Source organism: Carcharodon carcharias, chromosome 16 (assembly GCF_017639515.1).
Source record: "Carcharodon carcharias isolate sCarCar2 chromosome 16, sCarCar2.pri, whole genome shotgun sequence".
Lineage (NCBI taxonomy): Eukaryota > Metazoa > Chordata > Chondrichthyes > Lamniformes > Lamnidae > Carcharodon > Carcharodon carcharias.
Window position 1 is genome coordinate 72,788,464 of NC_054482.1, and position 12,893 is coordinate 72,801,356.

At 39.8% G+C, this 12,893-nt stretch overlaps 1 protein-coding gene across 3 annotated transcripts in view; it reads right to left on the bottom strand.

Moving 5' to 3' along the window:
- faf1 (Fas (TNFRSF6) associated factor 1) overlaps nt 1-12,893 on the bottom strand; it is a 386,266-nt gene that overhangs the window by 165,645 nt on the left and 207,728 nt on the right. For all 3 annotated transcript variants that reach the window (XM_041208631.1, XM_041208632.1, XM_041208630.1), the window contains one exon: nt 8,146-8,227. In XM_041208631.1, the coding sequence (XP_041064565.1) occupies nt 8,146-8,227 (82 nt within the window). The remainder of the gene's footprint in view (nt 1-8,145; nt 8,228-12,893) is intronic.

Here is a 12,893-nt window from a genome sequence, read left to right on the forward strand (position 1 = left end):
TCAAACTTTTAAAAAATTTAATTTTAAAAATCTAGTAATTAATCATAATGGGGATATTTAAAAACACACCACAAATATTAAAATTATTTTTTTAGAACAAGGGATAGTCATTACTAAGATCACCATTAAAAACCTGTTATACATGACTGAAGGTGTAACTACTTACGGGGTTTCTAACAGTGGTGTGAGCATTGAAAAGGGCAAGTTCTCACCATATCAACTGATTTCAGTGATTGACAACTTTGGGTGTGGGATGGGGGCACAACGCAGCCTGAGTTGGAGCAGTGAACGACAGACCAAAACTTGCAGACGTGTGTGACAATCTACGGCTCCACTTTGAGCATTTCACCTTGGTTCACCCCTCTCACTTCTCATTCAAAATCAGCACTCTCTAGCATTCTCCCAAGTACAATAAATATTTTTCTCATGCATCTTCACTGCCTTCTTCCCTCAGCCTCTGCATCAAGCAACTGCTCATCCTCAGTGATTTCAACCTCCATCTCAATTCTTCATGCTCACACCGAGTTCATTGCTCTCTTATCCTCCCCTAAATGTCTCTCTCCATGTAAACGTCTCAACCCATATTCATGGCCATCCCTTCACCTTGCTGTCTCACATGGTCATGCTAGTCCTGTCATATCAATCACAGATGAGTTCAACACTGATCATTTCCCTGTATCACTCTCCACACACATTCCCCTTCCACACCCCAACCTTATCTCCTTCTATATCTGCCCCTGGGAAAAACTTTACCCCAATTAACCTGCAACTGCACTTCCAAAATCTCAACTGAGGTTTGGTCCTCCATTCACAACAACATATCTGCAACTACTGAACCACACCCTCACCTCCACCTCCGATTCCCTCTTCTCCAATAAACTATTACTCTCTCCTACCTTGGCCATTGCCCCAATATGGCCATCAACTCATTTCCTTAATTTCAAGGTACACAATCTTGAAAGATGTGAACAACTCATTTAACTAACTACTGCCAGAACTATCGGATCCTGCTTTCATTTACTAAAACTGGTCACAATTCCAAGTTCATCCAGGAATGCAAAGATTTCTCTTGTTTTCCCTACTGCAAACCTTCTTCTTAAACCCCTCTCCCGTCTTTTCCACACTCACCTCCAACAATAAAAGTGTGAGGAGCTCATGAATTTCCTTGTCACTAAGTTGCTGCGTCACTCACTTCAACTAGTCCACTGGGCTAAAGTTCTGCCCTGCCCCTTCTTTCCCTGAATTTACAAATTTTTCTAGTTTCCCTCCTATCTTCCCTTAAATTTTCTCTGAACTCATGGTGCTCAGGACAACCAGATCCATCTCCTGCTCCCATGACCCTGAATATGGGACCCATATTCCCAGTAAACTGCTGACCACCCAACTCCTCCTCTCCTCCTCAAAGGTCCCCAATATTAATGGTTCCCTCTCTTCAGGTGTTGGCCTTCTCTCCTTTAAATCTGCTACCATTCCCCTCTTAGATTCATAGAATCATGGAATTGTTACAGGACAGGAGGTCATTCAGCCCATCACATCTGCACCAGCTCTCCAAATGAATAATTCACCTAGTGCCATTCCCCCGCCTTCTCCCCATAACCCTGCAGATTCTTCCTTTTCAGATAACAACCTAATTCCCTTCTCAATAAATTGAACCTGCCTCCACCTCAGGCAGTGCATTCCTAACCACTCACTGCATGTAAAAGTTTTTCCTTATGTCACCATTGCTTTTATTACCAATTACCTTGGATCTGCACCCTCTCATTCTCAATGCTTTCATGAGTGGCAACAGTCTTTATCAAATCTCCTCTCAAAAAAAAAACAGTCCCAACATCACCGATCTAATTTATTTGTAATTGAAGTTCCTCATCCCTGGAACCATTCTTGCGAATCTTTTCTGCATTCTCTCTCACGCTTTCACTTCTTTCCTAAAGTGTGGCACCCAGAATTGGATGCAATGCCCCAACTGAGGCTGAATCAGTGTCTTTTACAAGTTCAACATAACTTCCTTGCTCTTGTACTCTATGCCCCTATTTATAAAGCCTGGGATAGTATATGCTTTATTAGCCACTCTCAACACATCCTGTCACCTTCAATGACTTATGCACATGTGCACCCAGGTCCCTCTGCTCTTGCACCTCCCTTTAGAGATGCTTTTCTTTAAAAAAAAACCCCACGATGCAACCGTCCTTGCAAACTACCGCTTTATCTCCAGCGTCCCTTTCCAAATTCCCTGAACATGCTGCTGCTTCCCAAATCCATGCCCATCTTTTCCAGAACTCCATGCTTGAATCTCTTCATTCAGGTTTCTGCCCTGTCTCAGTACTTATCAAAGTCACAAATTACATCTTAAATGATTGTGAAAAAGGTAAGCCTTCTCTCCTTGTCCTTTTCCTGGCTGGCTACACCAACCTCCTCCAATGACTCTCCACTGTCATCCAGCTGGGTGGGACTGTTCTCACCTGGTTCCATTCTTATCTATCTCATCCCAGCCAGAGTATCACTTGTAATGACTTCTCATCCTACTCCCACACTGTTACCTCTGGTGTCCTGTTAAGATCTAGCCTTGGCAGCCACCCCTATTTCTCATCTACACACTGCCCTTGGTGACATCCTCTGAAAGCAGTGTTAGCTTTCATATGTATGATGACGACACAGTTGATATGAAGGGGTCATTTTCAGGTTGGCAAACTGTAACTCGTGGGGTGCCACAAGGATAGTGCTGAGGCCTCAACTATTTACAATCTATATTAACGATCTGAGTTTATTGTAGCTAAACTTGCTAACAATAAAAGGATAGATAAGAAAGCAAACAATGAGGAGGGCACAGTTTGCAAAGGGATATTGATAGGTTAAGCGAGTGGGTTAAAATTTGGAAGATGGAGTATAATATGGAAAAATGAGGTTGTCCATTTTGGTAGAAGGAATAGAGAAGCAGATTATTATTTAAATGGAGAGAGACTACAGATTGCTGCAGTACATAGGGTTCTGGGTGTCCTTGAACATGAATCTGCAAAAAGTTAGCATGTAGATACAGCAAGTAATTTGGAAAGCAAATGGAATGTGGGTCTTTATTACAAGGGGATGGTGTATAAAAGGAGGGAAGTCTTGTTACAGCTGTAAAACGCATTGGTGAGACCACACCCAGAGTACTGCATGCTGTTTTGGTTTCCTTATTTAAAGGAAGGATTGGATTACTTACATTGAGGCAGTTCAGTGAAGGTTCATCAAGTTGATTCCTGAAATAAAGGGGCTGTCTTACGAAGATAGGTTGAGCCTATACACATGGGAAATTAGGAGAAGAGATGTGATCTTAGTGAAACATAAAATTCTGAGGAGGCTTTACAGAGTAGATGATGAGAGGATGTTTTTCTTCATAGGGGAACTAAGGGGGACAGTTTCAGAATAAGGGGCTTCCCATTAAAGATGGAGATGAGGAGGAATTTCTTCTCTCAGACAATCATTAATTTTTGGAATTCTTTACCCCAGAGAGCAGTGGAGGCTGAATATATTCAAGGCTGAATTAAACAGATTTTTGATCTATAAGGGAATCAAGGGTTGTGGGGGTCAGGCAGCAAAGAGAAGTTAAGGACATGATCAGATCAACCATGATAAGGCTCGAGGAGCCAAATGGTCTATTCCTGCTCCTATTCCTTACATTAAGTTCCTATGACACCCAGCTCTAGGTCACCATCACCTCTTGACTCCTCCACTATTACTAAACTATCAGGCTGCTTATCACCATTAAGTACTGTTTGACTAAAGCCAGTGCTTTTGGTCCCTGCTCCAAACACTGCTCCCTCCCGACGCCATCCCGCTCCCGGGCAACTGTTTAAATTAGAGATAAAAACAAAAAACTGCAGATGCTGGAAATCCAAAACAAAAACAGAAACAGAAATACCTGAAAAAAAACTCAGCAGGTCTGGCAGCATCGATTCTGTTGAAGGGTCATGAGGACTCGAAATGTCAACTGTACTCTTCTCCGCCGATGCTGCCAGACCTGCTGAATTTTTCCAGGTATTTCTGTTTCTGTTTTTGTTTAAGTTAGACTGTTCAGAAACTTGGGTGTCATATTTGACCCCGAGAAGAGCTTCCAACCATATATACCCAGGCCACCCATTTCCACCTGCACAAAATTGACTTTGCTCATCTCAGTTCATCTGCTGCTGAAGCCCTCATTCAATCCTGTTTTCTAATTAGTTGTATTGGACCCTCTATGTCATCACAGGGTCTCATTTCAGACTTCAAAACATCACATCTAGCTTCATTTGTTGTTTAAGACATCAAACAAATTTATTAAACCATAAACACATACAGAATCTAACAATTATGTTTTAAAATTGAAAATAGCTTATCTAGTATCTGGGGAAGGAAAATCAATGAATTACAATCTACTACTAAGTGTTTATCTTATAACTTTAATAAATGTCATCTTTTTCATTCTTAGTATCCTTTTGAAGTGATACATAGAGAATTTCAGGATTTGACCCAGCAGTGATGAGGGATTTATATGTCCAAATCAGTATGGTATGAGTGACTTGGAAGGAAATCCAGAAGATGATGTTCACATGATATTACATTCTTGATAACAAAGATCACAGGCTGGGAATTGCTATCGAAAACTAGCTTGTGGAGAGGCTGCAATCCTGTAAATAGCACCTACTGCAGTCAGAATAGATTGGTGAAGAAGGGTGTGGATACTGAATTCAGCAGCAGGGCACCAATTAAATGAACTGCTTTGCCCAAAACAAGGTTGATGTGCCCCTCCTGCAGAAAAGGACAGATGCAGGCAATCAACTCCTGTTGCATCTCACCTGCATCAAAGCCCTTTTAGTTACTTCCTCATCAACCAAATAAAGCAAAGACGCTTAGCCATTTTTCAAAATTAGAACTGTAGTAACTGAAGATCTTAAATATTTTGAACTACTGGGAAACAGATCTTCAAAAATAATCTAACAAGAATAGCAATAAAAATAACATCCAGCGCAAATCTAAAGATAAATTGTTTTCAGATTTGTCTTCAAAAACTGCAGAAACATTTTTAAATTCATCTGTTTGATTAATTTCCCTAATTTTCTGACCTCTCCAATGTTCCTCACTGATGCCATGAACAATGGCAAATGGAGAACTTCCCTATGCACTAAGCAGGGTGAGCACATTGGAGTAATGTTTAATTTATATGATGCAACGGTCTTATACTGTTCTACAAAATGTGCATCAAATACAATTTGTTAGCACAGGAAGAAAAATGTTTTTCTCTCAAATAGTAACGGATTCAAATTAAAACATTGGCTAAGCTCAAGATTGGAAAAAACTCTCCCCCTACATAGCTATTTAATCAAAACTTTTATTCAAAATATGTTGACTAAATCACTGAAAAAAGTACAATACGTAAATCTAGTTATGAAAGGATTGAAGGCTACAGGAATAAGGAGATATCTACCATATGGCTTTCAATAAATGTGCAATTAAAGGAGACACTTATATGAAACAGAAAGCATAGTATGTAGCCTGAACACTTCCCTTATCTGCAAGTAACTGAAAAGCAAAGAAAACAACTTGAATATATATTTAAAAAACTGGGTTTGCATTATCCATATAGGATCTCTTCCAAATAATGGCGAATCAATCATTTCCCAGGACAAGATGGGTCTATAAACTGAGTGACAGGTTTACAAGACAAGATAGTGTGAGCAATAACCCCTGGAGGGTGCTCTTGACTACTCTGCTGTGCTCCTCAAAAATTAGGCAGAGTGCCAAACTCCCCATATGCTAGGACAGGTCAAATATTTCAAGTCAAAAATACAAAGGCTGAAAAAACAGCATTTTTTGTACAGAATGCCAAGCAGCACTTGGGACATTTTCTTCCCATTGCTCAGATGTAAGATATTTCACATGTATGCAAACCAAGATATAAAAGCAGAGTTGTAAGAAAGCTCATAAATCAAGTTCTAAGCTTTTCATTTACCCCAGTTTGTGCTTCTCTACTTTTGATTTTAGCTCTGCTCCCAATTCTCATCTCCCTTTTGCTGCAATCATACAAGTCCAAACTTCATTGCCGCCCTCAAAAAAAATTTACAATGTTTTGTGAAATAACACTAATTGGTAATATCAAGTGGCATTCTATAATTAATTACAAATTTAAGGGTCTATTGGAAACTATATAATTAAAGAACAAGCTACGTTACCAATGTTAGATTTCAGGTGTCCCTTTAGTCATACAAAAGGCTGCTCAAGTTGACGCCATTGATCATACTCAGCAGTTTAATCTTTTATACTGATAAAATAACTTATAGCAAGGTATCCAGTGTTTATTAAAAATAAAGCAGACCATAAAAAAGCAAACAGCCACAAAACTCATTGCTCCTGGCATTAAATTTGCTGCGTCACTTCAATATGCTCATCCATTACCAAGGTGGCATATCAGTGCCCATTAAGTTTCACGTAAATTAATTCCAAACACCTTTATGAACTCTTTGTATTATCCTTCAAAGGAAATACATAAATTTGTCTCGTTATCTTCAAATCATGACAATTCTGCAAATCGGTGTACATATGCATTTGCTATTATTTTCCATCCTCCAAAACATGTCTGCAAGTTTCCCGATATGTATGCATTTAGCATCGGGTAAAAAGATGTAATAGTGCATATTAGTTGTAACTTGTTATATTGTAACCTGCATCAAACGTTAGAGAATTCCACTAAGTAATACAAACACAAAGCATAGAACTTAAATATTTTCCTTTGCTACCTACAGAAAATGAGGTTCAGGTATCAGCACTAAGTCCATACTTGAAATGGTAAAACACTTTCTCAAAGCTCTACCTTGTCTAACAAAACACAACAAACTTCTATCACAATTTCTGATAAAATGTATAACTGTGCAGTAAAATTTAGGCCGATTCACAGGAAGACTATGGGAAGTTATAAATTGGAAATTTTCTATAAACGTTCTATGGAAATTTTAGCCCAAAGATTACACTTCTTGACATTTGTAGGATTCAACTATATAAATTTTTTTTAATAAAAAAGACATCAAGTGAAAATGGAAAAGATAAAGAATGGTCAAATGGGCCACTCTAATCTGTACATAATCAGTTTAAAGCATCCTGATTAGACGAACTGTGAGTGGCGTCGTGAGAAAGACTTAATCAAGTGTAGTGTTTTACTTAGCGATTAAGTATATATCAATTGATGGTATTCCAAAATCCTTCATAATCCAGCCACTCAAATAAACATTTAATGAGTTTAGGTTCAAAAACCCTGGCAATGGATTTAGGTCAAAACAGGTTTCAAGCACCATATTATTTTCCTTCCTTCCTTTTAAGTGGTTGTTTAAAAAATGTTTTCTTTTACCAGAGAAATTAATTACAGAATTTGAAATCTAACTTCACAAAAAACATTTCTGTGTCTGACAAAAATGAGACCACTGAAGTAAGGATGCCACCACTGTATAAAATAAATCCTTTGAAATGTTTAAGTAGAATGCATCCTGTTAAAAAAATAAGATTGTGAAAGGTCTACATACAAATAAAGGTTTTTGTAATTTTGGAAAAAAATAGCCTTCAATAAGAAAGGAGTAACTATGACCTTATTTGAAGTTTAAATAAATAACTGGAGATTGCTGAGGTTGGAGTGATAAACTTGGCAAGATTATGCTAATAGAGGAGAAAAGATAATTATCAGTTAACGAGGTTAAGTTAATTAAAGCATAAGGCAGGAGATAAGGCACTTCAATTTTTACTTAAATTGACCTACGCCAGCACAAAGCTCACTGTGTCACTGAATATAGCCATTGTTTCCCATTTCAAGAGAAAAATAGATTTTTGTCCCGTTTTCTAAGGAGTTACAAATTAGGAGTTCATAACATGTTACATTTTGTTTATTTTTTTCTATATTGAACATTTAAAATTTGTTCTCCACTCCAAACATCTTCACTAGAAATTAAGAGCTGAAAGTTATCCGTCCAGCTGCACATATTTTAGTTAATTATGCAGGTTCTGCTAAAGGGGAAGGAGGGGGTGCTTGCAAGGAAGGAGATGCTGCCAATTTTTTTAATAGGTCCTTTTTTAAAAAGACATAACCTATTCAAATGAAAGGATGAAAAATTAATGCAGACTGAGCTAATATACTGAAAGGTCACTTACATCTCTGGCTTTTCCATAGAATGCTTCTTGAAAGGCAGCTTCAAGTGATCCGATGAAGAATACAGGGTGACAGTCACCGTATCTGTTACGTGACAAAGAAAATTAAGTTTGATTCATGCAAAAAAAATTGTACTGAGGGTGGTGAACAGTCACATTACCATAAGCACATGGGAAATAGAAGCGAGCCATTCAGGCCCTTGAACTTGCTCCACCATTCAATAGAATTGCGGCTGAACTTCTAAATGAACTCCACTTTCCTGTACTATCTTCATAACCCTTAATTCCCTTAGAAGGTAACAGTCTCAGTGTTGATTATATACAACTGTGTATTTGCCGTTCTTTGGGGGAAGATACTTAGAAAGATTCACAACGCTCCAAGTGAAGAAATTTCTCATCTTAGTTCTGAGACTATGGCCCCTAGTTTTAGGCTCTCCAGCCAGGGTAAATGGTCTCAACATACATCCTGTCAAGCCCGCTAAGTATTCTATACCTTTCAATGAGATCATGTCTCATTCTTCTAAAGTCCAAGAGTGAGAATTCAGTGAGATCGGAGCATGTAAAAGAGAGGCAACAGAACAGGCCTGAGACCATGAAGACTGGGAACTCAGTAAGTTTGGAATGGATAAGAAGCATCAGCAGAGCAAGCCCGAAACTAGGAAAAGCGAGAACTCAGTGAGACCAGGCCTTTCAAAATCAAAAATCAAAGCATGAGGTCACATGAAGCAGGTAAGTGATTGATTGGAGAGTATTATTTTCTTTCTCTAAACGGGGACATTGGTCTAAATTAGCAGCTGGGAAATGAAGAATTTTAAATCGGGATAAGTGTAACAGTAAATGAATTAAGAGTATTTGCACACAGCAAGTCTAGAGGCAAAAACTAAAATTAATAGTTTAAACAAGTTCCTGACTAGATTCTCAAAGAGGAAAGAGAGGTTTATTTTCTTTTTAAGATCTTGGATGGGCAGCTGAGACCTGTCGCTTACAGTGCCTGAAGCATATGGGAATCTCAGGACACTTAGGTGTCTTTGGAGACCACATGTGTAGGAAATGTCTCCAGCTGCTTGAGCTCGACTCAGTGTTTCCCGACTCGATGGGCAACTGGAATCACTGCAGAACATCAAGGAGGATGAGGGTTTTCTGGATTGTACATTCCAAGAGGTGGCACACCCCCAGACAGAGACTTCAGCATAGCTGCTGGTTGGTAGCAGTGTTCCTCAAAGGAAGCACTACAGCCTTTTTTGGAACACAAAGTAAAATTTCAAAATTTGCCAATGATATCAAATTTGGAAGCACAGCAAAGAGTGAGGCTGATACCTTCTGACTGTAGTAGGACATACATAAGCTAGCAAAATGGGCAGATAAGAGGCAGATGGAATTTAATGCACAGAAGTGTGAAGTGATGCATTGTGGTAGAAGAGATAGGGACAGGCAAACAGACTTAATGGCAGAACTCTAAACAGTGTCTTTGCAAACCCAATATTACCATACAGCCTGAAAAAAATATTCTGCTCTTCCACTCTTCTAACCAAAGTGGATATTTTCACATTTCCCACATTATACCTCATCAGTCAGTCACCATCTTCCTGATCACTTAACCAGTCCATATCTGTTTGCGGTCTCTTTACTTCCTCCTCACAGCTTACTTTTCTACCTAGCTTTGTATTGTCAGGATACCTAAATATATTACACTAGGTCCGCTTGTCTAAATCATTGATATAGGTTGTAAATAGCTGAGGCCCAAACACTAATCCCTGCAGCACTCCACTAGTTTCCTACTGCCATCCTCAAAATGACCCATTTACTCCTACTTTCCACTTTGTCCGTTAAACAATCCTAATATATTAACCTCAATCCTATGAACCCTAATCTTGAATAATCTTGTATTGTGTGACTTTTTATTATATGCTTTCTGATAATACAAATATGCTACACCAACTGGTTTCCCACATCCATCCTGCTAGTTACACCCTCAAAAAATCATTAATAGGCTTGTCAAACACTATCTTCTTTTCATCATTGGTAAAATCATCCAACTTTCTCCTTTAAATTAATAAAAAAAATTCCCTTCAATAACTATTTCCCAAAACAGCACCAATGATCATGATGGGAAACATCATTCAGTGGTAGGTTTCTGTGATTTAAAGTGGAAAGAGGTGAACCTGTGACGATGTTACAGGGTCTACTTCCTTTTTTCCCAAATCTCATTCATGGATCTGGGCATTTCTAGCAATGCCAGCACTTGCTGCCCATCCCCCTTTGCCTTTGAGAAGGTAGGAGCAAGCTGTCTTCTTGAACTACTTGTGTGCATATGGTGTAGGTACACCCACAGTACTGTTAGGAAGAGTATACTAGTATTTTGACCTAGTGACGATGAAAAAAGGGGGTATATTTTGAGTCAGGATAATGTGAGATTTGGAAGGGAACTTACAGGTGGTGATGTTCCCTTAAACCTGCTGCCCTTGTTTAGGCAGTAGAGCTCACGGGTTTGGAAGGTGCTATCAAAGAAGCCTTGGCAAGTTGCTGCAGAGCATCTTGTAGACAGTACACACTGCAGCCACAATGCACCAGTGGTGGGGGGAGTGAGTATTTATGGTGGTGAACAGGGTTGCTGATCAAGTAAGCTGCTATGTCCTGGTGTCTTGAGTGTTGTTAGAACTGCACTCATCCAGGCACGTGGGAAGTATTTCATCACACTTCTGATTTGTGCCTTGTGGAAAGGCTTTGGAGAGCCAGGAGTTACTCGCAGCATAATACCCAGTCTCTGACCTGTTCTTGAGCCCACAGTGTTTATGTGGCTGGTCCAGTTAAGTTCCTGGTCAATGGCGACACCCCAGGATGTTGATGGTGGGGCATTCACCAATGGTAATCCTGTTGAATGTCAAGGGGAGATAGTGAGGTTCTCTCTTATTGGAGATTGTTGTCTAGAATTTGTGTGGTGCAAATGTTACTTTCCACTTATCAGCCAAAGCCCGAATGCTTGATGCATGTTGACACAGGCTGCTACATTGCCATGAACATTGTTACATTCATGAGCGAACATCCCCATTTCTTAAAATGGAGAGGTCATTGATGAAACAGATCGGCCAAGGACACTAACCTGAGGAAGTTTGTTTGCAGAAATTTTGTATCCATGCAAACCAGCTCTCTTGGGAAAACACTACAGCCGACCGGTCTATGTGCAAGCAAGCACTGAAACTTGGTTCAGCATGATTTGAAGACCATCTACGCCAAATTTGCAACAACTGACATGTCCAGAGCAAGGGCAGTGGAGGCACAGCTTCAGAAGCCCATCCAAGCACCAATGACAATAAGAGCTGCCAGTTCTGTGAACATCCATGCCAATTGTGCATTGGACTCTTCAGTCATGAGATGGTCAAATCATTTACAGCTTGAACAGAGCTCAAACAATAAACCTACCATAACCCTGAGCAACTCTTGCAGTGATGTCTTGGGGCTGAGATGATTAGCCTCTAACAAAAATCATCTTCCATTGTGATTGGTAAAAAGCCAGCTAGTAGAGAGTTTCGCCCACACCCCAACTCCCACTGACCTCAAATTTACTAGGGTGTCTTGATGCCATATTTGGTCAAAGGCAGCCTTGATCATAAAATAATGACTTGGATTAATAATGTAAATCAAAAATATATTTGCCAGTGGCTTTGTTAGCTTCCATAAATATATTTCTGCATCAGTTCATTCCATACTAATAATTCAGATTTATTATTGCACAATGTAAAATATTAACAAAGTTAATATTTTGCAGGACACTTGAAGCAGCAAGAAAACCGATTTTGTTGTGAAAATAATTTCCAGTTTCACTTCCTAAGCTATTACAGAGAGCAAGCACGAACATGAGACTTGGAATTTACAGGCATAAGATAGGAAGAAATATTCAGTTTGAAAAGTCCCTCACATACTGAGAGAGAAAAGATTAGATATCAAATTAAAACTTGATTAGGATTATAAAACAGCAGAGACCTTATGGAGAAATTAATTTTGAACTCTATGGAATTAAGGAAAACTACATGCTATTGTTGGCTTGTTGGTCAAGTGCTTTTCCATTCTTTTGCTGGGACTCAATATTCAATTTTCCAGTCGATATCATCCGTCAGACTTTTTATGTCATAGCATAATTTTGCCGAATTTGAAGCGGAAAAAGGTGCCTATGATAGATGTCATGTTGATAATACAAGTGAGAACAAGCTGAATAAAGAAACTTCAGAAGGGAAATGTAAAAGGAAATAAGAGTGGCAAAGAGAGAGGGCTGAATTTTGTGCCAGCAACAGTCTTAGCAGCTGGCTGGAGATCCAGCGAGAATCCCACTTCCCAGTTTTCCGGGAAGGCCGTGGGTAGTGCAAGCCAATCAGACAGTTGACAGGCCTGCAGCGGGTCTTTCCCCAGGATCAGGACCCTGGAGGTGGAAGTCCCTGCCATCGAGAGCTGCCAACCAGAGGCTGGCAGCTCTTTTCAACGGCAGCCCCACTGAGGAGACGGTGGCAGCTGCTGCTGGCAATGCATCTACCCAAGACCCAAGGCACACAGGTGAGTGATTGGCAGGGGGGAGGGGGGAAGAGGAGGTTCACAGGATGACATCACAGTGAGTGAGTTGGCAGCAAGGAAAGGGGGTAAGTCTCAGGGGCAACACCCCAACCCCACCTTTCCACCAGATTAAAAAGCCCCCGCCAGCATACTTGCCAGCAGAGAGGGCACAAGATTCTGCCCAGAGTATGAGAAGAGATTGGCCAACA